We start from the raw sequence: 24,841 nt of genomic DNA, 5'->3' as shown, positions 1-24,841 counted from the left end.
TAAAAATAAATTGGTTTGCATATATGAAAAGCACCGGCGATTTTCATTTTATTATGCGTATTAGGCTAATAGAAAATAATTTTCATGATTTATTAGGCTAATACAAAATGACAATTAAAAAAAAATGAAAATGATCAAAATGATGAAAATTAAAAAAAAATGAAAATGATCAAAATGATTTTTTTTTGATTGTCATTTTGTATTAGCCTAATACGCATAATAAGTCATTTTTTTTGGCTAATTGTTTTGGTCGCAGAGGAGGAGGAGCATTGTGACAGGCGTCAGAAACGCCTCGTCGGTGACGCATTTGCATTTCTAGTCAGAAGTAGACTGCCCAAGTTTTATAACCAACTGCTGTACCAGTTGATGAATTACCTGCGGAGAAGGTAACTGACTATGGAGGCATGTTGATAACTTCCCTTGACATCTTCTTTGCGTACCCTCTGATAAATGACGGTATTCTGCCTTTCCGAAAGACAGAAATAAACAGTACCCTATCAGTTTATCGCCAAATTTTCGGTCATTTCGCAGTCAAATAATTGACTAAGGCCTTTGAAATTTTATGCATTCGATATTGGAGGGATCATCTATGTCCTAAACAATGTTCATGTTGATGTGAGGGATAAAAAATTACAGATTTAATTACCACCGGAAACTGTCATAAAAAAGCCACATTTCTTGTCTGTCATTGGAGGAATTTCAAAATACAGATATTCAAATTTTCAATTGAGGAGATCGGCGTAAGTGATTAGTAATTCACCGTAAAAGTTTGTTCAAAAAATTCTTAAAAATATTACAATTTTGTCAAAAAGCCTTTTTTCGTACAATCTTCTTGTTGCGGTGTGCCAAAAGATTTATTATTTCGTCTTTCCTCCTCCATGGTGGCCACTGACAGGCCGCCATTTGACACGGTAAGTACACATCATTCATATCAATTCATGTAATCAGGAAAATGCAATTTATTAACTGGTTTCCACACAAACAAAACACTATTGTCTCATTGTCTCGTATAAAAAAACCGCAAAAAAAGAATTCATGTGATTAATACTCCTCATCATCATAGTCATATCCATATTGTTCCTCCTCGTCAGTATGTCTCTGCAGCATCTGCCCTACGCTTATTTCATTGGGATCAATCTCAACCTCATCCTCAACATAGTCGTCAGCTTCATCAACTATCTCTACAACCCCCTCTCCGATAATGCTCTCACTGATTCCGTTGTCAATGTTCCCCTTCTTCCCGGGAGATGTGTCTTCCAGAGACTCCTCATGCTTATTTCCTCCTCTCCGAATTCCCTGCTTCACTGTAGTCAATTTCACCTTCACTTCTTTCTGCACTCGAATTCCATCAATATCATTTACATCAGTTTCGTCCGTAGTTTCATTCACAGTTCCCTGATTCGACGAAACTCCAATATTCAAACTTTTCAATACTTCATAATTTATTTTTGTCGAAATTCGTTTCTCCTGCAACATCTTCTCAATGGCTTCCCCAGCACTATTAGCTGGCCCCATTCCACTTTTTTTCTTCGTCCCAGTTTTTCGTTTTTTCTTCTCAGGTTTCCCCTCTTCTTTCTCCTTCAATCTCTTCTCTTCCTTCTCCTTTTGTTGCTCGAGATACGTTGCATTAACTTTATGCCACAAATTAGATTTCATACTAGCCTCTTTCTCTGTCATAATGTAACTATCGAGTTCTTCGTCGTCCACATCAGTCATATCAATTTCACCATTTTCAGTCTCAAATAAGTCATCCTCATTTCGGTCATTCAAATGCGATTCATTCATCGACAGACCCAGACCCATTGAAGCAATGTCTGGACCCAGGCCAATCGTCTCCGACGATGTTCCTCTATCGTTGTCAAAATTATCAATCGATGAATCCTCAGCATTACTGTTTAAACAGTTTTTAATGACATCCATGGTACTCTCAGCCACAAATCTCTCCGCATCGATCTCTTCAACTCCTTCGTCATTATTCCTACGCCTCTTTCCCTTCGATGTTCTGTACTCCTCAAGCTGTCTGTCAATCTCACTCTGTAAATCATCGAACTCAGTATCAATATTCTCCAACTTTTGTAATCGTTCTCGATCCTTCTTTCGCGCTGCTTTGAAGGCTGGGGGATCCTGCTCCTCTTCAAGATCAACAGTCATAAATTCATCGAGAGTCAGGGCACTGGATGGCGTATCACCAAATTCGATCAATCGTTTGCGCAGAGTTGATTCGTGAACTTTGACGATTTTAATTATGTCGTTTGGTGTACGATTGAATTCATGTAAACGAGAGGCTATCAGTAAGGCAGCACCGCAGAGTCCAGAGGGCCTCCGACCACTGTGTATGCTGTCCCTCATCATTCTTTGAAGCAATCGTTGAGCTGTATTGGACACCTCATTCGTCTTATCACCGAATTCCAATTTTAACGCATACTTCATTATGAATAAACATGGATCCATGGAAGGAATATTAATGCACAATGCATTTGTGAATTTTAGGTATGTTCTACCCAATTCATGAACGTCGATCTGAAGAATATCACTTATATCAATCAACAAATGCGGTGTCTCCTCAGTTCTACAGGTGATGTAAACACAGGCAGCATGATTGTGGGCGTGTTTTCGTCCGCGCGTTAAATTCCTTGACAATGCCATTTTATAGAAATTGACAGACGTCTCAATGTGGCGTTGATTCAATCGCAGTTGTTGGCACAAATGTGTAATACCTTTGCGAGCATTTTGTATCGTTATATCACGGGATTCTTTACCGTTAACGTGATACGCTGCACCAAAGCCAGTTGCACCACCTGTGCTGTCACTTGCCACGAATTGACCGATCATTGTCATGTTACCGGAGGGTGTTTCCTCGAAGGCTGTCTCGCTGACGATCCGTTGATCTTCGAGGACCACTCCACATGCTGTACAGACAGCATCTCCACGTGCTGGATCTGTCTCGATCTCTGTTGAACCGCAGTTTTTGCATTTCCCAGACATTTTGAATTTTATTCTGACAGGATTTTTCCTCAATTGTCCGCGCAATTACTACTTGGATAACTCTCCCGTGTTCACTGCCTGCAGAAAAATGTAAACATTAGGAACGTATCAAGTCCATTTGACAGCCTCGGTAGATTTTTTTTCATTATTCAACATAAAACGCTCTGATTAGAAATAATATACCCACAATTTATTTATGAATTTGGTTTCGGGAACGATGGAGAGAACATTATTATCAGGATACAAAAATCGAACACAAATAATTGAATCAATTCGTAGGGTGATGCTTTTCGAAACTGATGTGTACATTTGGATTGAGAATCATTGTAGGTTGGGACCAGTAAATTCGCAATGTTTTTTTTCAGGGCCCTGAAGTTGGCGGCTTACACATGTCTCGTGTGATGGCAGTTTTTAAGTGATTTGAGGTTAGAAGTAGAAATTAATGACTCCTTCGAATAAAAACGAAACCGTTAAGCAAACGGATTATTTGAACAATGTAAAACGATTTTTTTAATATTTTGCAGTTGCCAGTGAGGACTTGTAACTTAATGTTGGTTGTTGCCAATTTTTGTTTTACCTCAATGGCTGATAGAAGTTTGTTTACAGTAACCGGTCTATTCGACTTTTTTCAGAAAATTTAAACCTATTGTCTATTGTCGACGAAAATTCCAAAATGCTGCGTCCAACTGCACATTTAATTGGTGAAAAGCCGAGAACGAGTGATGTTAAAATCAGTGAAGATGTAACATTCTCTCAAATGGGCCTCTCACAATGTGTGCTGGATGGTTTGATGAACTGTGGATTTCAAAAACCCTCTCCTATTCAGTTGAAAGCTATTCCCGTTGGCCGATGTGGATTTGGTAATATAAATACACTATTCTTGTTACTAATCCTTATTGCTTACATGATGTCGGGGAGGGTAGGGTAAAATGGACACTAGACTTTTTAAAAATTATTCATAACTCAGAAACAAATGTATCGATAGAGCTCAGTTTTGGCTCATCACAAAGGGAAAGAATTGTTCTTTGTATTGAAAAGAAATGATTAACTTTCATCAACATTTCAACCCGTCACTAATATGTTTGAAAAAGTTAAGTGTCAACCTTCCCTATGATGTTATCATAAAAGTTATCGTTTCTAAATCACATCCTGAATGTATTTCCCCAGTTGGAAGTGATGTAATTCTTATTTGTTGAAGATCCAATTTCCGAATTGAGTAAATCATTATCAAATTATCTTTTTTTTTCTCTGAATCAACCGTTAATCAAAGGTTTCTCTACTTCTAGACTCTATCGTCAAAGCTAAATCAGGAACAGGAAAAACAGTGGTTTTTGGTGTGATTGCTTTGGAAATGATTGACGTCAAACTGTCATCGGTTCAAGTGATAATTTTGGCGCCCACACGAGAGATAGCATTGCAAATTTCTGAAGTTCTCGTTGCAGTAGGTTCCGAAATCAAAGGTTTGAAAGAAGCCAATATCTCGAAAACTTTGAAGGAACGGGTATATATATTTTGAAGGAACTAGATGAGAGACATCAAGACGAATATTTTGAAAAAAAAGCTTGAAAAAGCGAGAATCCTACCAAATTTCAACTTTCTAGAGAATCGAAAAATAGACCGATTACAAAGCTTCCATTCGGAAGCAAAAAATATCATGAAACACTAATTGATGTAAAATATTATGTAGGAATGCAGGTGCAGTGTTTCATCGGAGGTACACCATTGCAAAATGATAAAATTAAAGCCAATAATTGTCACATTGCTGTCGGTGCCCCAGGCAGGGTGAAACATCTCATTGAGAAAGGACTTCTCACAGTAGACAGCGTACGGCTAATGGTACTTGACGAGGCTGATAAATTAATGGATACCAATTTTCAATCGGATGTTAAGTAAGTAATTAACAAATCAAATGTCACGGAATCTCCCATTGACCTTCCATCAAGATCCATTCTTAATTATTCATGTGAATTTTCGCCGCAGTTATATTTTCGCCAAGTTACCCAAAAATAAACAAATAATATCGTCCAGTGCAACGTATCCCGACGACTTGGAATTATTCTTATCAACATACATGATATCACCAGTTCTGTTAACGCCGGATGCTAAGGGCTCCATTTTAATGGGCCTCAGACAATTAATTGTCATTGTTCCATCTCACCCAAATACTATGAAACAAGTAAGTTGTCCATTTACTGCACGTCATCAATATTGCATGATTTTCCCCCCATTTCACCCGAAACTTGATGAATTTAAGGTGCGATCCTGGTGAAATTTGAAAATCTTCGGTTGATGAAAATAACTATCGAGTGACTTTTGATATATCATGGGGTTTTACGATGAGGAATATGATTTTGAACAATTAAATGCTTCTCTCAAGTAAATGAATATTTGGCAAAAATATTTTTTTTCTCAATCTAGTAATTTTTAGTTGAAACTTTTTTTATCAGTGTTGGCCTCAGGATATTTCTGTGCGACTTTGGATTTGGACCATTCTGTACATGCATGAACATATTATCTAAATTTTCCGGTCGTTCTTCTTTCAGATCCAAATAAAAATACAAGAATTGAAAAAAATTCTTACAAAAGTTCCATTCAAACAATGTTTAGTGTTCTGCAACTATCAAACCAGGTAAAATCATTGCTTCATTTCTTTACACTCTTTGTCACTCCATTTCAATTAAAGTTTTCACATATTTTTAGAGCTCAATCAATATGTAACCGTGTAAACAGTGAGGGACACCCATCAACATATATTGTTGGAAGTCAAGAGATGAAAAAACGCATCGAGACAATTAATAAATTGAAAAATTCTCAATGTCGGATTCTATTCACTACTGATTTGACAGCTCGAGGAATTGATGCTGAAAATGTGAATCTCGTGATAAACTTTGATATTCCAAATGATGGTGCTACCTATCTCCATAGAATTGGTCGAGCTGGCCGTTATGGATCTCATGGGATTGCCATTACTATCGTATCCCATAACGAATTGGAGAAATTTAGGGATCTCATGCATATTGTCGGGGGAAGCAATTTCTCACTGCTGAAAATGCCCGCTGAATACCCAGAAAACATATGGACGTCGGATGATTCAATATTCGAAAAAATTTATGCAAAGGCACAAGTGGAAGGTGAAAAATCTGACACTGATCTTACGAATGCAGCAAGCAAAATTTCATCGCCGGTGGAAGCTTCATCAGTCATTCCTGACAAATCTAACGACAACTCCTCTACCATCGAGAACGTTCATCTGACAAAGAAATCCACACAACAGAAGCCCATTAATAATTTGAATGAAGGACATGAACTGATAAAAGAAAATTTGAGCTCCATTAAACCACAGAAGCTCACTGATTTTCTCAAACAAATCTTGAACAACGGCAGCACTGAGAGTGACATGAAGGATCGCGAACCGATAAAAATTGAAAAACCATCAAACCTTGAGATTCTTCAATTAAAATCTTTACCAGACGAACCGTCAAAATATCAAATGATGAACGATAAAGTCGAATTCTCAGTGAGCCTGATACCAGATGTGGCGGAGTCAAACGTTAATGATATGTTAGAATTCTTGGATTATGATATTACTGTGAAGGAAAACAGTGATAATAGTCAAATCCGCAATGAATTTACACCAATAGTTACACCTTTGGACAATATTGAGATTCCAGATGATTTTGAAAATTCCGAAAACGCTTACTTTTTAAAAATTTATCAGGGCTTGAAAGACTGGTTGAAACTTGAAAAATCTAAGGACCAAACATCACATGAAAATGAAGATGAGGCTTTGAAAACTGCTCGTCTTTGGAATAAAGTATTGGAGCATGAAATCGAGAATTTAAGCAGATGTTTGGACAGAATAAAAGAATGTAGCAAAGATCAAGAGAGATATTCTAGTTATAAAGATTATTGGTTGGCATTGAGAGATTTCTTTCAAGTGCAAAAGAGAGCACTTCTCTGTGTATATCCGGAGCTTCGTAATGATGCAGAAGTAATTGAGACGTACTCATATTCTACTCAGGGTCACATCAGCAATTTTGTACAGATGTACCAAAAAATTGAAAATTTCAAGAGCATCCACCGTCCATCGCGCACTAAATTTCAAGCCCATTTTCCCTATTCCGTTGGGACTAATGATCCATTTGTAAATCTTATGATGTCCCCCAGTGATGTTGATAAATATTCTCGCGCCATTCTTTATCTTCGTAAAAATCCGCAGCCACAAACGCATCTATTAGCAATCATGAAGAATTCTGTAGCAACGAAACAATCTAATGAAAACGAATTTGGTGAAAATAAGATTATGGAATTGAATATTTCAGAGCCTGTGGAAGTGCAAGGTGTTGGCCAAGATGAAGAAGAACTGCAGGGTGTTCCAATCAGTCCGAGGTCTTTAAATATCAGAGAGACTGGTACTTTTTATAATTCCTTTGACACTGGCCTTCCTCTACAAAATAATTCTGCTCATGATGTTTCCCAAATAACTAGAGAAAAAAATATCAGAGACACGTGTAGTAATGTTAGACCCAGAGCCGTTGAGCTAGTGAAGGAGAGTCCAGTGCCAGCCCCCTTGATTATTCAAACATCAAATTTCGAAAAAAAATTTAATTATGATGCACAATCTCGGCAGATGAATTATTTTGGGAATAGTATTCATTGGCCAGATCTGTCTTTCACCGATCATTTTGATCAAGCTGATAGCACGGAATTTCAACGAAATAACTTTTATGATGGAAACCAATGTGATGGATATAACAATATTGATGAATTTTTGAACAGACTGTGTTTTGATACTCAACTGCTGCATCTGCAGGAATATACCTCGTTAATTTTGGATTGAGAATAAATTGAATTGAATTGCATTTAGAGAATGAAGCTTCATTTTATCCCTTCTGTTCTCCATTTAGTTGGAAATGTGTATTATTGGATCAGGAGAGATTATTTAAATTAACAAATAAAAATCAAATTCATAAATTACTGTACAAGCAGTATGTAGGTAAAATACCTCACGTGAACAATGAAAAATTGTATCCAATAGCTGTTTATTGCTGATTACTTAGACATAAAAACATGAAAATCATCAGAATAATATTGCTCGTTATTTTTTCGTTCAATGAGAAAATATATCTGTTTTTGCTTGTTTGGTTAATTACACTAGGCGAAGATTGTTACTAAACTCAAGAATAATAATTCACTGGAATAATTCGACGTTTCGAACGCAATTGACCCAATTTTTATCGATTAAGACTAATCCCCGATCTTTTAATAAAAAAATCATTCAGGGTATTTTGAGTCTTTCATCCTAGAAGCTGGTGAAAGCTTTGGTAAAAGTATATTCAATTTCTTAAGCAGATAACAGATTTTTCCGGATTTAGTTCATCTCCTCGGCTTACGAGGCCCATGCTTCTAATTGCTTAAGGTCATCATCTTCTTCCACTGCTTTCGCTTCTAAAAAAATCAAAATTTAATAGTTTACAAGCTCTTGTACATTCACGTATGAAAACATTCAATAGAGAACCTGGCGAATTCGTTAGAAAATTCTATTGGAATTCTATTGAAAAAGTCAATAGATTTCGAATTTCTGTTTGAATTTTCCGCTTGAGATCTTTTCTATAAGAATGCTTGGGCATCAATTTTCTAAGTTTTCCTCCCTTCGATTCATTAATGCAAAACAACACAAACTCCAACGGATGAAACTTAGAAAATTTGTGCCCAATAATTCTAATAGAAAAAATCTCAAGAGAAAAATTCGAACAGAAATTCAAAATATATGGACTTTTCTATCAAATATGAAATAGAATCAGCGCAAAAAACAACTAGAATTTTTAGTAGGTTTTCTATTGAATTTTTTCATGGGTATTATCATTAAAAATAACTCGGAAAAAGGATACGTACTTGTCTTTTTAGGTGGTACCATAGGTTCTGTTGAGGCAGGAACAGCAGGGAGCTCGGCAGTTCCTTCAACACCCAGTAACTCCTCATCAAGTGCTTGTTGCTCCAATTCTTCGAGCTCTTTCTCAAGCTCATCCTCATCAATATCATGACCGAAGGCAACTGGGTTGGATATCGCGTCAGATATTTCTTTGGCAACGTCTTGTTGTTCAGCAATATCGTCCATCATGTCATGCACCTGATCGACATCCCTGAAACAATAAAAATTTATATTACATTCTTGTGTCAGTTCTGAATAGTGGAAATTTGTCCTATCACTAGTGAAAAATTTACGAGGGCTTACATGTGAAGGTGAGCAGCTTTGAGAGCGTCAGCGGCATTTTTCATAGTTTGTAATACGGTTGTATTAGTGTTAGCGCTTTCCAACGCTTCTCTTTGCATTTCAATTGTTGATAATGTGCCGTCGATCTGTTGCAATTGTTTCTCATACCGCTTCTTTCGTTTTAGGGCTTGAATTGCAGCTGAAATAAATCATTAGAAATTCTCATTGGATTTATAAACTAATAAGAATAGTACTTTTACGTGCAGACGTGATTTTACTTTAATTGAATAGCCAATTCTCGATTCAGACATTCACCAAAATGATCGGATCTCTATTCCATCATTTAAATGAAACACTAAATCAAATTTTTCAGCGGAATTTCTTGAATAATCAATGCAAACCATCAATTCATTTGATCATCAATTAATTTTTGCTTTCGAATGGAAGCTTTGTAATCGTTCAAATTTAAGTTTTGGACTTTGTGATCCAAAAAGGGCGAAAATGCAGTTTTCTTGTGACAAAGTTTTTCTTCAATTGTTCGCTAATGACTGGATGAAATTGAATCTTTCTCCAAATATTGATATTGTTGAGCCCTATCAATCGCCATTAATTGAATTTTGATTCATCGATTGGTTTTTTTAATTTTTTAATTTTTTCGAAAATCGGTTGTCCCACGATAACTAAAAAAAAGGTTCGGAATTGATTGAATGATGGCTTAAAAAATATCTTTGAATGGCCTTTTGACCGAGTTCGAAGATGAAGGCGACAGCAATAATCGTTAATTTGATTTATTTGAAAATTTGCAAAAATTATATATTTTTTGAAAATCAGAACTCCGGGGATATCTTTAAATATCATGCTTCAAACGGATTCAATCATAGCTTAAAATGTTGAAGTTAAGGAGATATTGACGATTTGAAAAGCTTGATTTTAGTCCGCGCTCCACTATTGAAAAATAATTGGTACATGTGAAGGAATTATTTGTCATTTGAAAAGCAAAGATGAATTGTAAAGATTCCGGAGATTTGTAGTTCCATCAGATGTCATGTCAACATTCACGTCATAACGATGTCTGACTTAATGTCTTTGGAATGTTTACGATATCAATATACACTGACGATAAATCTAGGGTTGAAAAGTACCTCTCTTATTTTTGGTGCCATTCTTCTTCGCTGTTACAATCTCCTGTTCAATTTTTCCCTCGAGGAAATCCTGTTTTTTAATCAGCATTTCCTCTGTTTCACGCAATTTTTGTATCGCCTCAGTAGTTGATGGTCCTGCGGGCTCTTTCTTTCCGCCAAAAACTTTGCTGAAGAAACTCATTTTTTGGAATCTTCTCGATAATTTTTTTGACACGAGCGCACTTTATATTCCACAAATTATCATGTAACTGTCAATCTTCAAACTTCTGTATGTCGTAATGCAAATTTCAGTGAAACTTTATTTTAGATGTCTGCCATTTGTCAAATACAAAGAAGAATACGTCATGGTCATAAGCAAGAGGCGTTTTCAATGCACTTTTTCGCGGTGCATTAACGCGAATAAGGAATGAGAAAACGGAATAAATATGAGGAATAGGCCGGAATAGAGACTGTGGCATATTGTCGGATTCAACACTAGGGAGATGGGCGATGCTTTAAAAAACATTGATTATCGAAGAATCGATGTTTTCCAAAAACATTGATGTTGTGAATTTGTTTTTCTGGAGAAAACATCGATTATTTAAAAAAAATCGATGTTTTTCTCATTACACAGAAAAAAAAATTATTTAATTTTTTTTTCAAAATGTTTAAAATTAAAAGAAAACAATAGACGACTGGACTTAATCACTTATAATTTATAACGCACATACTGTAAAAAATAGTTACTACTGAATGCGGATAAATTATTACTTTTTTTAGTCTCAATCAATCAATATTATTATTCGATAAAAAAATAAAAAATTTTATCAGCTGGCTCAAAAACATCGATGTTTGAAAAAATGAATCGAAAATCGATTAATCAGCCGTTGGGAACATTGAATGAAAAACATCGATGTTTGAGCATGAAAAATCGATGTTTTCGATTAATCGAAGCGTCAAAAGCGCATGGCATTGGTGGTGGCATTCCATAAGATCTGTGAAATGTAAACAATGGAACCAGAGGTTAGGATTCCATAACGAATGTTCATTCTTCTTCTTGTTTCTTTTCAATTTCATTTAATGTATTGAGGTTCTTCCGGTTAATTTAGTTTATTCTAGTTCTTTAATTTTGAATTTATGTTAGCAATGAGTGATTTCGGGGAGATCAGTTATTCTTCTAAGAAAACAGCTGTGAGGAAGGCTGCTGAGGAGGTTACACAAGCTCTCAACACTATTTCTGATATTTTCAAGAGTAAGGATTGCAATTGATTGAATTATAAATCAATTTTTCCATGTTTTCATTAATTTCAAAGGGAAAATAAGTATAATATTAATCTACGAGATGTAAATCGAGGGTAGATGGGACAATGAAAACTATTTTCTGAACAAAGTTTCTAAAAATTCATTCTTGTCGAGAATTAAATCAGTGTAAATGTAATTTATATAAAGAGGAACCAAAAGTCTTCATCTTTCACTCAATCCTCGTGAATAACTGAAACAATTAACGTTTTTATATGAAGTTGAAAATAAAAACTTCAATAATTGATGAACTAAATCAATTGAAGAATGAATAGAAGAAACAATAACAGATTCAGAAAATGCAGATCAAGGGAAAATTTAATTCTGGGAATTTAAAAAAAAGCTCGAAAAATTGTGCTCAAAAATTGATTTTGAATTGATGAAAGAAAATTCTTGATTTTTCCTTCAAAATCGCAAATGGAACCCTCAATGATTCATAAACTGAATTAATTAAGGAAGAAATTGGAGGAAAAATGTGACAAATGATATTATTTTCTCCAAAAATTCTCCTGGAAAATTGATGTTTGTGAAATCAATAAAAAAAAAGTTTCTGTCAATCATTAAATCAACCTAAAATCTCAACTAAACCCCTCAATAATGTATTAACTAAATTAATTAAGAAACGAATAAAAGAAAGCATAACAAATTGGAAAAATGAAAATTATGGGCAAAAGAATCAAAGACAATGCCTTTTGCGAAACAAAAAAATTTCTGCAAAAAATTTAAACATAAAAAGATGAATTAAGATTCTCCCCATCTGTTTCAGAATCGCAACCAAAGCTCTCGCCCCTTCAAAAACTAAACGATTTCTCCATTATTCCAGCTTTCCAAGAAGACTACCTAGCTCTCCTCCTCGACAACGAGAACCTCCGTTCCCTGCTGAAGAAGTCCTCCCCCCCAGACCCTCAAGCCATCTCCAAAATCCTCCAAGAATCCCCCAAGAAGGCCCCCTCCCCTCCGCCCCGCGTCCCCTCCCCCATAATCCTCTCCCAAGAGGATGACCCAGAGACCCCAGGAATAGTGGAAACGACTCAATTCCCCATAAAGCCCCGTCCCACTCCCTCTAAACTCCACAGGCCCCAGCCCAAAAAGGCCCTCTTCCCCCCCTTCAAGGACCACTCCGCCGTCGCCAGCACTTCAGAGACTCCGCGAAAGCCCCAGCCCCCGTCCAGAATCCTCTCCCTCAGCAAGAAGAACGTGCAGACAAGGATAAACTCATCAGGAAAAGTGGATAAGCAATCGAAACTGGTTCTGCAGCCCCTCAGCCAGAAGACAGACATCAACAGTATCAAGAACACCTCCCTGAACACCACAAATGTTGATCCCCGAGACCTGGAGATCGACGAGACAATGTTTGAGAAGGCACTCACCCAGGAGAGGGCAGAAGTGATCAACCTGAGTCCAAACCGGGATAATTCACGAAAAAAAGGGAGATTGCGATTGAAATCAAAAGTTGAAAGTCTCCCTAAGCCTAAGGCTAAGCCCCAGTCACCGCACGATGATATTGTCCTCTCTGACTTTGAAATGGAGGAAATGGAGCCATCACTAACTCAGATCGAGAAGGAAGCCATCACTCAGAGCAGAAAGAAGGAGAAAAAACAGGGGGAGAAGGAGAATCAAGAGAGGTCTGAGCCAGCAGTTCGAGTGAATACCATCGACTTGGATTGTGAGGAGGAGTCCAGGGCTGATCCTGATGAGACGTTTTTCCCAAGGGGAGAAACCAGCTCTAGGGGGATGCAAAAGGAGAATGCAACCAGGAAGAGATTACCTGAAGATGATGGACTAGTTGACAAGGCAACGGATAAAATATTTGATATGGATGTCGATGGGGACTGGGACACAGACGTCTCCATGGACAAGTGGACAAGTCCACCCTCGAAGAAATTGATGGACAGTTTTGATGTTGTTCCTGAGAAGAAGGACCCTAATTTTGCGTATAAGGGGCCTGCAGTCCGGGGCAAGAATGAGAGGGCGAAGTTGAGGGGCTGGAGCTGCAAGGATTGTCAGGTTTATTACGAGAATATGAATCTTACGGAGGAGGAGTTGAAGAAGAGGATGGACCAGTGCTCCAGGCACCGGTCCAAGTACAATGAGAAGTATAACACACCTCCTGGCTTCTGGAATCCTGTGTTTGATAATACACCTGCCAGTCAGCAAACTATTCGTCAATGATTGCTTTGGGTTTTGATTAGTTGATTGGAGTTGAGTAATTTATTGGGAGAGGATATTTGGAGAAGGACAATTCATTGGTTGATTCATTATAGAGAGGTGGGGAATTGAGAATTTTTGGACATTCCTTGTTCCAGAAGTACTATTTGTTTGTAAATAGTTTGGGGAGGATTCTCTTTTTATTTTTAACTGTTGGAAGAAATTGAGAAAACTGCGTAGATTTGTCTTTCCAATTTTCCCTCATTTTCGGAGTTCATTTTCTAGTAACTACTTTTTGGATAATGTTTACTATTTTTATAGACGAAAAAATTTGAATAGAAGATTTGCGAGTGAGGAATTCTCGAATGAATTTAATATTGATTAATTCTGTGAATTGATAACCTGTGAATTATTGATCACAAAAGAAAAATAAGTAAATAACTAAAAATAGGGATCTAAAGGTTGAATAATATTCGCTATTTTTATAAAATAAAAAATTAAAATAAAAAATTCGAGAGTGGGAAATACTAAAATGAATGAATTAATTAATTCTGTGAATTGAAAGTGTGTGCATTATTAACTACAAAAGAAGAAAGGAAGATTTAATTTCTGTACATTATTAATAGCGCTTTTCTTGGCGCGGTTTTTTCTCCAACTTATCTGGGTATGTTTCTTCGAAATGAATTTTTTTGTTTCGAATTTTGACGTGTTTCTTGGGGACTGAAATAATTTCCAACCCCTCACCCCACACCCCCTTGCCTGATAGGGTTCAATTGTTTTATCGAAATTTCAATTCCCAAAAAATACGTCGAAATTGAAAACAAAATAAGTCGTTTCAAAGTAACACACCCGGATAAGTTAGAAAAAAAACATGTCAAGAAAAGTGCTATAAGAGTAGAAATAAAATGTTGAATAAATTACATAATTTTCATAAATTAATTTTGAGCAAAATTGTAAATTCAACAATAATTTAATTCATCTTGAATTATTAATTGTAAAAGAGGATACAGATTTAATTTTTGTGTAGATTTTTGTCGTTTATTAAAAATAAAAATGAAATGTCGAATAAATTGAATATTTTTATAACAAAATTTGCAGTTGAAGTCATTTATCTTGATTCCGTTTTTTTCTCCCTGTCGGTTAGTTATCCCTTGGGATAATTATTTCATCATAAAGGGGGGGTTGGGGGTGGGGTCGTTTGTACAAATCAGATGGATACATCAGGATACATTTCGGAAAGTCGAAACATAACCTATAAATAGTCGAAAACTACATCTGACAGCCGGCAAAGTCATTGAATTACAGAAAAAAACTGTAGAATAATTACGACAGACAATTCGTACAATCAATTGAACAATTTCTCATCATCTTGATCAATTTTATTGAGTGAAAATGGTGGTAAGGCAATATCAAGAGGAGCTCCAGTACCTGGAGAAGCTCACAGACTACAGTTGGAGGATAAAAAAGGGTTTCCAACCCAACATGAAGGTATTTTCATCATTATTACTAATAAACTGTTGAAAAACGATTAAAAAAAAAAATGAAAAGTTCATAAACACCAATTTTATTGATTTTAAGGTCGAGGGAATTTTTTACGTGAACAATACACTGGAGAAACTGATGCTAGAGGAGCTCAGGAACTCCTGCAGACCTGGACAAGTTGGTGGATTTTTGCCAGGTGTTAAACAAATAGCTAATGTTGCTGCATTACCTGGAATCGTTGGGAGGTCTGTGGGTCTTCCAGACGTTCATTCTGGATATGGATTTGCCATTGGTGAGCATTGAAACATGAGAATACCCTTGAAGGGTCTGAAACTTGTCGTCAAAATCGACAATGTGTCGATTGAAAAATAATTTGAATGGAATGAAAAACATCGAGACTGTGATTTTAACAGGATGTGATTGAGGGTTTTATTTTATTATATTTGTAGGCATGATGTAACACAGTATTTTGTTATGAAACAATAAAATGAAAAAGCTGGAGCATTTGATATTGGATTTAATCTCGTTTCCATTGGAATTCCATTCAAATTCTATTTTTTTTTATTTCCAATGAAATTTATTGAATGATGATTTTTTTTTATTAAAAAAAATTGAACATGCTCATTTTTTCATGAATCTCATTCTTTTTTTTTTTTTTTTTTTGTATAGAACCCATATGAGGGTTATTTACACTGTCGGTGAGGAATCTCATTCTGTTGCATTATTTACCTATAAGAATTCTTGGGAATGAATTTTTAAGTCCTTCATGGATATTTGAGAAACAAAAAAAAATACAAAAGGGAATAAAATGGAAAAATAAAATCAGTTGTAAAAATTTCTGAAATCAATTCCAGAGAATAACTCAAATTGAACAGAAAAATCTAAATGTATATCTAAATATATAAATCTATTGACTACTTTCTATCAAATATTTTTTCATATAAATAAGATGCTCAAAAAGCCAATAGAATTCTCATAAAAATCAAATAAAAATGCAATAAAATATCCTAGTTGAATCTTTAAATTTTCTTATCGAATAGGTCATATGTAACAAAATGAAAAGATTATCATCTTAATGCTAATTTAAATATATTCCCCAATAAAATTCAACATTCATACACAGGTAATATGGCAGCATTCGATATAAATGATCCAAAGTCAATAGTATCTCCAGGTGGTGTAGGTTTTGATATAAATTGTGGGGTACGTCTGCTACGTACTAATTTATTCGAAAAAGACGTTCAACCAGTCAAGGTAAGTAACAATAAATTGATAAATGAAACTGATAATAGGCAATTAGACGAGCAGAATTCATAAAAAATGATCAATATCTGAAAGAAAATGAAAAAGCCTGAAATTTCACGTAAATGTTCAATCTTTCGCAGGAACAAATAGCCCAGAGTATGTTTGATCACATCCCCGTAGGCGTTGGATCGAAAGGAATAATTCCAATGAAGGCTCAGGACCTCGAGGAAGCCCTGGAGATGGGAATGGACTGGTCATTGAGGGAGGGTTACAGTTGGGCAGAGGATAAAGAGCATTGTGAGGAATATGGAAGAATGTTGAATGCTGATCCCTCCAAGGTCTCCATGAGAGCTAAAAAACGAGGCCTACCCCAGGTAATTCCACCATCGCTTATTTTTACAAATAAAGTTCATCAAATCCATTGAATGCAAAGAAGAAACGAAAGATTTCACAACTTTTTAAACTAAATCCAGAGCTAAAGCCAGAGATTTAAATGTTGAATAATATTCACTATTTTCATGAAGGAAAAAATTAGAATAGAAAGTTTGAGGGTCAGGACCACCCTAACGAATTTGGTGTTGCTAAATTCTGTTATTAATTATAAAACAATGAAAGAAAGATTTAATTTCTGCGTGTGTGACATTAGAAGTGACATATTATGTTGATAACTAGTCTACAATAATTTTGATAGATAATTAAAAAAGAAGACTAATAATTCCACAATTAATTATTTCAAAAAATCAATTCCATCAAATTCATTCCACTACAACCCTCCTGAAAAATGAATAATTTCAGTTAGGAACCCTCGGTGCTGGTAATCACTACGCAGAGATCCAGATTGTTGACGAAATATACGACAGATCAGCAGCATGTAAAATGGGAATAGAGGAGAAGGGCCAGGTCTGTGTGATGATTCACTCTGGGAGTCGTGGATTCGGTCATCAAGTGGCCACCGATGCCCTAGTACAGATGGAGAAAGCGATGAAGAGGGATAACATCGAAGTCAACGACAGACAACTTGCGTGTGCCCACATCAACTCGCAGGAGGGCCAAGATTACCTGAAATCCATGGCTGCAGCTGCCAATTTCGCATGGGTCAACAGGAGTTCCATGACTTTTCTCACTCGACAGGTGAAACGAAATTTATTCGGTCACTTGATATGCTCGAGGAGCTTTTTACTATTTTTCGTTTCAATTTCAGGCATTTGCTAAACAATTCCAGATGCCTCCCGACGACCTAGACATGCACGTCATCTACGATGTGTCCCATAATATTGCTAAAGTTGAGGAACATATGGTTGATGGCAAGTTGAAGACCCTTTTGGTTCACAGAAAGGTATTCTTCACGTTTTATTTCTGAGAATTAATTTGGTTGTCTTCATGCACTCTCTCATTCAGAATAACATTCACTCTTTCAATTGAGCTATATTAAGTCTTCATAATTATCTATTGAATTAATTTTTTTAACGAAAAATAACATGAAAATTTCAAAATCAATACTGTAACTTTCAGAATAATATTAATTTGTTCAAATAAGCTGCATAGAGTCTTCATAATTTTCAATCAAATTTAAATAAAAAAAATAAATGAATAAATAAAAAACCAAAAATAAAAAAAGAAATGTGACACTCCTAGGGATCTACAAGAGCATTTCCGCCTCACCACCCCCTGATCCCAGTGGACTATCAGCTCACAGGCCAGCCAGTGTTGATCGGTGGTACAATGGGCACTTGCAGTTACGTTCTAACAGGAACTGATCAAGGAATGAGGGAGACATTTGGATCCACGTGTCATGGAGCTGGTCGAGCCCTGTCCCGAGCAAAATCCCGAAGAAATTTGGACTATCAACAAGTCCTGGAAAAACTTGAGGGCCAGGGAATTTCCATAAGAGTCGCCTCCCCAAAACTGGTGATGGAAGAGGCCCCAGAGTCCTACAAAAACGTGACTGATGTTGTGAACACATGTCATGCAGCTGGGATCTCCAAGAAGTGCATCAAGCTACGACCAATAGCTGTTATCAAGGGCTAAAGCCTCAAATATTCATGATTAATCCTTCATTTATGTACATCATTCATACGATTCATAAATAAATTGTGATGTTTGGATTTTTAAGAGGTTTCCTTGATTCATCCTGGTGCTGATGCTCGGTTTTAACACTTTCTTTGAGTTGAAAATATCAAAATAATATTCAATAAAAAAATTATTATTAATTTTTTCATTTATTAGATAAAATGTACAATTGCCTAATCTTCAATAGAAAAAAGCTACATTAGACTATCATTTTCATGTTGACTTTACAAGTTAAAATTATTCATTTTATTTATTTATATGTATATATAAATTCATTTAATATATTAAACAAGTCCTCCACTGACTAGAGACAGAGACAAAAAAAACTACAAGAAGAGAAACAAAGTATCAGAGTCTTTTCCCTCGTGGACAGAAAAGTGGAAGAAGACCGTCACCATTCATAAAAATAGACATAAAATTTAATTGATTTTTTCCCGTTATCAGGCTTTCTCCGTTCTGAGCACCATATCAGTCAAAGATTAAAAGTCGATAAATTTTTGTCCCACAGAAGAGCGTGTAAAAAATAACACGAGAAAAAAAACTACGACAATTAGTCACTGGAGGAGATGCGTTTCCGAAATACACAGCCGACCAGTTTTAGGACGTGGTGGTCGGGAATGCATTCCTCGTATAAAATTAATTATCCTAAAATTACTTCGATTAACAAAAAAAAAAAAATGGGTGATTTTGTTTTAAATTGACCCCTCGATGATTCCTTTTTTTTTCTCCATCGAGTTGTCTCATGAGAGATGATAGTCGGGTGAGGGTTCAGCAACTGATTCAGTTGTGAATAGTGGATTTGGAAATTCAGGGGGATGTGGCAGTGGTCCGGCAGTCTTTGGCTGTCTTCTATATGCCATTAGCCAACATGATACGGCAATGGCAACGGCAACAAGGGCCAACAGCGCCGTTATAACAAGGGAAATTATGAAACCAACCATGGATACACATATGTCTTCAGCTCTCTGAGCTGCGGGTACTGAAAGAAAAAAAAAAAGAAAATCATTTTTTCGTTTTCTTTACGAGAACAATTCAGAGCAATGATTGTCCTTACATTCAGCAAGATCTGCTGTATATCTTTCTTCTCTTCTCTCTACTGTTTTTATTAGATTCGAGGAAATTGTTATTTCTTCTCTGAGCTGGCCGTCGTAACTGTCTGATATGCTTAGCGCTGTGTCGTTGTATTCATCTCCGACGTCTCTTCTTTTACGTCCGAATGCATTGTAGCCACGACAGTTGACCTATTGATAAAAATTTCTGAATGAAATTCATCTGACTAATTTTATTCTTTCATTCGGCGTTGAAGGAGTGAGATTGGAAGACAGGGGATTCCCCAGGATTATCGCGAGGTGAAGGAAAACAGATGCGCATGCGCAATCGTGTAAAATCACGAAAAGTGAGGTTGAGGGAACGCATGGAACGTAGCTCACATGGGATCGTGTACAAGTGACCAATGAGGTCGTAAGATTTTCCCGCCAATTCTAAATGCTCTATTTTGATTGGTTATGACCCTGACAGAGGGACGATTCGATGTTGGTTCTCCAGCGGGAAAAGTCAAGCATAAAAAAATGGTACATATTGCTAACTTTAAGGAAGTGGTAATTCCGGGTAAATCAAAGTGACTCATTCATTGGCCGTCCTTTAAGGACATAATTTCGTCAAAATATATAATTCAACTTACCGGTTGGCACCTCCCAAAGCACACCCTGATGTTACACTGGAACCTGATATTATCGCTGCTCGGAAATTTGAATGCATTGAAGCTCGCAGTGAGCGCCTGTGTTTCGGGATCCTGCATCCACTCCCCGAATATCGTTGGCTCCGTGGCACAACCATTTTCATCCGTCACCATGTACTCATTCTCCTTATTATCCTCCATGGTCTTAGCCACGCAGTTCCTAGCGAATCCTCCGTAGATCGACGGTGGTTGGACGTCCACCTGAAGCATTAGATTCTGTCCAATCTCTGCTGAAGCTATAGAATCTCCAGTCTGAGTAACGATTTTCATGGCGCAGGTCGGAGGTGGTCCAGTATTGGCAATTGTTCCCGCAGTCGTTAGCATCGAGACATTGAAGCCCAGGGTAACATTTTGCTCTCCAGTCTGATAGATACACTTTACGTGATAAGCTTGTGCCTTATAAGTTACCAATTTCGGATGTTTTTGAATGACAAGGACGAAGCTAGCTTCTCCATTGACATGAATCAAGCCGCAATGGCCAAACTTGACTTTAAACGTTTCAGTTTTATCGGTATTATCAGCAGGAATGGAGAGAACTCTCCTGCACTCTTCCTCTTTACTCCTTCCTCGAACGTATAAGACCCCATCGAACCCTTGATGCTGCACGTGTATCTGCACCTGGACCCCATCAGACAAACAATTGGCTTCCATCTCCGGTTTCGGGAAGTCTGTTCTCAAAGTGCCAGGCGGCTCATGCCCACAGACGATGTAGCCATCACCAATGTAGCCACTGATGCATTGGCAGATGGCCCGATGTCTCGATGCTAGACAAATGGCGTAGGCAGCGCATGTCTGCTTGATACAGGGATCCTCGCACGTTCCGTTTTCACAGTATTTATCATCCGGACAGTCGTCATCAGAGGTGCACTGGATGATCTGAATCAGCTTGCAGTTACCATAACGATCTAGTTGGTACCCATGTTCCACCGGGCATATACACCTTCCAAATTCATCGATGATGAAGCCTTTCTCAAGGGCGCATATGCAACGACCGTCAGGTGTGATGATCATACCAGTCTCCGGACGACAAGGTATGCAGATATCCATCTCGTTCTTGGCAGTGCCTGGTGGGCATATACAATTACCGTACTGATCTCTAATCTGTCCCTTCTCGATGGGACACACCTGTGTCTTATCACACCTGATAACCGCATTGCCTCTGTACCCCAGTAGACACTCACAGATCATTGTCCTCACTGGTTTTGTATCCAGGACTTTGCAACCAGCATTGACTCCACAGGGTTCAATCTTTTCGCAAGGATTGATGCATTCCCCGTCGAAGCAAGCTGTCTGCGCTGGGCACTCGTAATCCTGTTTACATTTCTTGATGACTCTGGTGCAACCAGTGAGGATATCCCCGATGTATCCAGGTGGACAGGCACATTCAACAGCATGATTAAGGACATTGCATTCTAATTGTCCAGTGCATGGGTTTTTGGTGCACGGATTGATGCACTGGCTGTTGACGCAGGCGCGATTGGTCGGACAATCAGAGTTGCTTCGACAGCCGAGGGGTTTGCAGGACACCCGGGGGTTACCAGCGAATCCTGGTGGACATTCACAAACTGCTTGATGATCGATGCCGTAGCACACTGCGTCCTTAGCGCATGGAGATAGAGTCGGTGAACAAGCTGGAACGCAGGTGTTCTGAACACAAGCGTGAGTGTCACTGCATTGATCGTTCGATCTGCATTCGACCATTCTGGAGCACCCAACATCAGGGTTACCATCGTATCCACTGATGCAGGAGCAGATGGGCTTATGATCGATGATATCGCAGTGGGCATTGCTGCCACAGGTGCAAGGGTCTCTACAGACGCCGTTGATGCAGGACCTATCTGCTGCGCAATCGTCATTCCTGACACAGCCGATGGGAACGATTGGTGTTGTTGGTTCACAGGTGCCACTTCCACTGCTGATGTAGCCCGGTGGACACACACAGACCATTGTTCTGACCGGTAATGTTGGTAATACCCGGCATTCAGATGGCGCTATGCAGGGTTCAACGATTGTGCAAGGATCCTGACATTTTTCGTTGAAACATGCCTGCGAAGTCTTGCAGTCACCGTCCACACGGCATTCCGGTTGTGGCTCGACTCTACAATCAACATTGGGGTTACCAACGTATCCAGGGAGACACCTGCAGATGGGAACATGCACATGAACTCGGCACTCAGCGGTGTGGGCACATGGATTTTCATGGAGGCAAGGATCAATGCATTGTCGATTGATGCAGGAACGATCCGATGGACAATCTCCATTGCTGTAACAGCCGATCACCTGACACTTGTCCCTGGGATTCCCCACGTATCCCTCCTTGCAGCGACAATCAGCTCGGTGATCAACTGCCAGGCACTCGGAATTGATTCCACATTGATCGTTGAATAGACAGGGATTAATACAGTTGTTGTTGACGCAGGACTTATCAGGCATGCATTCAGAATCTCTCTGACACTCCAGGGAGTAGCAAGCAACTTCGGGATTACCCTGGTACCCTTCGAGACACGAGCAAATGGGCTTGTGGTTCTTGACGAAGCAGTTGGCATTCCGTCCGCAGTTGCAGGGGTCCCTACAGCGACGGTTGACACAAGCCTCTTGGTCAGGACATTCTGAGTCTGATGCACAGGTTCCAACGACAGTTATCGGCCGACAGAACCCATCGGTATCTGTCCTCCAGCCATCAGGACAAGTGCAAACCATTGTTCTCACAGGTACTGTATCCAAAACTCCACAGCGAGCATTCTCGAGGCAGGGTCTGATGGTCAGACAAGGATCCACGCAAGTTTCCTTGATGCACGCCAGTCGACTTGGACAATCAACATCTTTCCGACACTCTGGCTCTTCAATCGTAGGCGGTCTTCGTTCGCAGTAGGAAAATGGATTACCAATAGGCAAACTCTCTGGACATTTGCATAACGGTGTGTGCGCCCTGACGAAGCAAATGGCGTTCGCTGCACAGGGGGATTTATCGTTGCATGGATCGACACATCGTTTGTTCTCACATGCAAGGGTCTGAGGGCATTCGAAGTCACTTGTGCATTCTGCGCGCTCGCAGATGACTTCAGGATTACCAAAGTAGCCTAAGCCACATCTGCAAGCCGATCGATGATTCTTCCCGTAACATTCTGCGTTTATGGCGCAGGGATTATCCAAGAGACATGGACTGACACATTGACCTTGGTGGCAGGTTTCTTCATACGGACATTCATGATCAGTTTCACATTGGAGCTTGCTGCAACCCAGCTGAGGATTTCCAGAGTAACCAGGATGACATACACACGATGGATAGTGATTAGCCACAAGACATTCAGCATTCTGGCCACAGTTACAAGGGTTGATGCAGCGGTTGTTGACGCAAGCTTCGGTACCAGCACACTCGCTGTTGGAGAGACAGCCAAGCGTGATTTTCGGTGGAATGCACTCGATTCTAGGATCTCCCAAATGATCGATAGGACACCTGCAGATGGGGTGGTGATCATCAACGTGACATAACGCATTTCGACCGCAAGGATCTCCAGCCACACATGGATTAACACATTTGGAGTTGATGCATTGACGATCAGACGGGCATTCACTGGTTGCGTAGCACTCTGGCTGGGGTGGAGGTGAGGGCTCTCGTGGCATCAGTGCACACTCGATGTAAGCGTTACCAGTGTATTCAGCTGCGCAGAAACAGACTCCAGTGTGTGATTCTGATCGACATTGAGCATTGAAACCACATCGTGTTATCAGACAGGCATCGACACAATTGCCGTTGAGACACTTGTCATGATCAGGGCATTCGTCATCAGTGTGGCATTGCACGTCGTGCCAGATGATCTTCTGACATTTTCCGTGAATGTTCGTGAAGGTTTCCGGTGGACATTCACAGATCATCGTTCGAAGGGGAACTGTATTCAGGACTCGGCACTGTTGATCTGGGGAACACATGTCTGATAATGCGCAGGGATCCTGACAGCGTGTATTGATGCAAGCTAACAGGGATGGACACTCGGAATCAGATCGACATTCTGGCTTGTCAGATGGCAGTTCAAAGCAATCGATGTAGGGGTTGCCTGTTGTGCCGGCTGGACAGACACATTTCGGTTGATGATTCTTGGGGATACAGGTGGCTGTTTCTGCGCATGTCTCCTCGTCACAGACTGGACGACAGACACGATTGAGGCGGTCGCAAGCCTCATGATCTGGGCAGTCTTCGTTGTAATGGCAAATAGAGGAGATACAGGCGATACGAGCATCACCCTGGGTTCCTAGAGGACACGTGCACTGAGCACGATGTCCAGCGACAAGGCATTCTGCGCCACGGCCACAGTGAACATCACCGACATGACAGGGATTTGCGCAGTAGCCGTTGCGACAGGATTTGTCGTATGGGCAGTCATCGTCTGCTTTGCATTCCGCTGTAGAGGAAAGGAAATTTGTAGGGACTAACTACTACGGATTATCTTCCTGGTAATGGAATCGTGAAAACATCTCATCAATCGTCTGGAGTAATTCCACCCAAATGTCCCTAATCGGGCTATCTTGATACTGAGAGTG

The 24,841-nt window shown here is 38.7% G+C and overlaps 6 protein-coding genes across 7 annotated transcripts in view; 3 read left to right on the top strand and 3 right to left on the bottom strand.

Moving 5' to 3' along the window:
- Positions 1 to 722: 722 nt before the first annotated feature.
- Positions 723 to 3,310, bottom strand: LOC107044556 (transcription factor IIIB 90 kDa subunit). The gene is made up of 2 exons (XM_015266480.2): positions 3,173 to 3,310; positions 723 to 3,063 (listed from the first exon to the last, which is right to left on the bottom strand). Exon 2 carries the CDS (start codon positions 2,983 to 2,985, stop codon positions 1,042 to 1,044), a length of 1,944 nt encoding a protein of 647 aa, XP_015121966.1. The 5' UTR covers positions 2,986 to 3,063; positions 3,173 to 3,310; the 3' UTR covers positions 723 to 1,041.
- Positions 3,311 to 3,386: 76 nt separating this feature from the next.
- On the top strand, positions 3,387 to 7,837 carry LOC107044555 (probable ATP-dependent RNA helicase DDX20). The gene is made up of 7 exons (XM_015266479.1): positions 3,387 to 3,535; positions 3,618 to 3,845; positions 4,272 to 4,445; positions 4,673 to 4,874; positions 4,966 to 5,161; positions 5,529 to 5,614; positions 5,686 to 7,837. Exons 2-7 carry the CDS (start codon positions 3,659 to 3,661, stop codon positions 7,823 to 7,825), a joined length of 2,985 nt encoding a protein of 994 aa, XP_015121965.1. The 5' UTR covers positions 3,387 to 3,535; positions 3,618 to 3,658; the 3' UTR covers positions 7,826 to 7,837.
- Positions 7,838 to 8,010: 173 nt separating this feature from the next.
- On the bottom strand, positions 8,011 to 10,719 carry LOC107044570 (charged multivesicular body protein 4b). Its single transcript, XM_015266497.2, has 4 exons — positions 10,342 to 10,719; positions 9,221 to 9,398; positions 8,881 to 9,128; positions 8,011 to 8,433 (listed from the first exon to the last, which is right to left on the bottom strand). The coding sequence occupies exons 1-4, from the start codon at positions 10,520 to 10,522 to the stop codon at positions 8,375 to 8,377; spliced, it is 666 nt and encodes a 221-aa protein (XP_015121983.1). The 5' UTR covers positions 10,523 to 10,719; the 3' UTR covers positions 8,011 to 8,374.
- Positions 10,720 to 11,291: 572 nt separating this feature from the next.
- LOC107044563 (DNA endonuclease RBBP8) lies at positions 11,292 to 14,825 on the top strand. Of its 2 annotated transcripts, XM_015266489.1 has the most exons (3): positions 11,292 to 11,343; positions 11,465 to 11,572; positions 12,443 to 14,825. In XM_015266489.1, the coding sequence occupies exons 2-3, from the start codon at positions 11,467 to 11,469 to the stop codon at positions 13,789 to 13,791; spliced, it is 1,455 nt and encodes a 484-aa protein (XP_015121975.1). In that variant the 5' UTR covers positions 11,292 to 11,343; positions 11,465 to 11,466; the 3' UTR covers positions 13,792 to 14,825. The 2 variants fall into 2 exon arrangements, with proteins under 2 accessions (XP_015121975.1, XP_015121974.1); XM_015266488.1 differs by having other exon boundaries at positions 11,324 to 11,572.
- Positions 14,826 to 14,994: 169 nt separating this feature from the next.
- LOC107044565 (tRNA-splicing ligase RtcB homolog) lies at positions 14,995 to 18,606 on the top strand. The gene is made up of 7 exons (XM_015266492.1): positions 14,995 to 15,255; positions 15,346 to 15,541; positions 16,373 to 16,503; positions 16,635 to 16,868; positions 17,290 to 17,625; positions 17,696 to 17,830; positions 18,130 to 18,606. Exons 1-7 carry the CDS (start codon positions 15,160 to 15,162, stop codon positions 18,520 to 18,522), a joined length of 1,521 nt encoding a protein of 506 aa, XP_015121978.1. The 5' UTR covers positions 14,995 to 15,159; the 3' UTR covers positions 18,523 to 18,606.
- A 130-nt stretch (positions 18,607 to 18,736) lies between these two features.
- Positions 18,737 to 24,841, bottom strand: part of LOC107044541 — a 75,709-nt gene continuing 69,604 nt past the window's right edge. Inside the window, exons 82-84 of the mRNA XM_029126562.1 lie at positions 20,246 to 24,702; positions 19,619 to 19,805; positions 18,737 to 19,543 (exon numbers count right to left, since the gene is read on the bottom strand). Of these exons, the coding sequence (XP_028982395.1) occupies positions 19,305 to 19,543; positions 19,619 to 19,805; positions 20,246 to 24,702 (4,883 nt within the window). The 3' untranslated portion in view covers positions 18,737 to 19,304. The remainder of the gene's footprint in view (positions 19,544 to 19,618; positions 19,806 to 20,245; positions 24,703 to 24,841) is intronic.

This window comes from Diachasma alloeum, unplaced genomic scaffold (assembly GCF_001412515.2).
Source record: "Diachasma alloeum isolate Michigan unplaced genomic scaffold, Dall2.0 Dall_scaffold_00760, whole genome shotgun sequence".
NCBI classification, from domain to species: domain Eukaryota; kingdom Metazoa; phylum Arthropoda; class Insecta; order Hymenoptera; family Braconidae; genus Diachasma; species Diachasma alloeum.
This window is presented reverse-complemented; position numbering and strand designations above follow the sequence as displayed.

Bases quoted from the DNA above. Each gene is read 5' to 3' on its own strand.
- LOC107044563 (XM_015266488.1), top strand. From the start codon at position 11,458: ATGTTAGCAATGAGTGATTTCGGGGAGATCAGTTATTCTTCTAAGAAA. The intron at 11,573-12,442 runs GTAAGGATTGCA...CCATTATTCCAG, and splicing joins TATTTCTGATATTTTCAAGA to CTTTCCAAGAAGACTACCTA.
- LOC107044555 (XM_015266479.1), top strand. From the start codon at position 3,659: ATGCTGCGTCCAACTGCACATTTAATTGGTGAAAAGCCGAGAACGAGT. The intron at 4,875-4,965 runs GTAAGTAATTAA...TTTTCGCCGCAG, and splicing joins AATTTTCAATCGGATGTTAA to TTATATTTTCGCCAAGTTAC. The intron at 5,615-5,685 runs GTAAAATCATTG...ACATATTTTTAG, and splicing joins TTCTGCAACTATCAAACCAG to AGCTCAATCAATATGTAACC.
- LOC107044556 (XM_015266480.2), bottom strand. From the start codon at position 2,985: ATGTCTGGGAAATGCAAAAACTGCGGTTCAACAGAGATCGAGACAGAT.
- LOC107044570 (XM_015266497.2), bottom strand. From the start codon at position 10,522: ATGAGTTTCTTCAGCAAAGTTTTTGGCGGAAAGAAAGAGCCCGCAGGA. The intron at 9,399-10,341 runs GTACTTTTCAAC...GATTTATTTCAG, and splicing joins TGGCACCAAAAATAAGAGAG to CTGCAATTCAAGCCCTAAAA. The intron at 8,434-8,880 runs GTACGTATCCTT...TGATTTTTTTAG, and splicing joins GGTACCACCTAAAAAGACAA to AAGCGAAAGCAGTGGAAGAA.
- LOC107044565 (XM_015266492.1), top strand. From the start codon at position 15,160: ATGGTGGTAAGGCAATATCAAGAGGAGCTCCAGTACCTGGAGAAGCTC. The intron at 15,256-15,345 runs GTATTTTCATCA...ATTGATTTTAAG, and splicing joins GTTTCCAACCCAACATGAAG to GTCGAGGGAATTTTTTACGT. The intron at 16,504-16,634 runs GTAAGTAACAAT...AATCTTTCGCAG, and splicing joins AAGACGTTCAACCAGTCAAG to GAACAAATAGCCCAGAGTAT.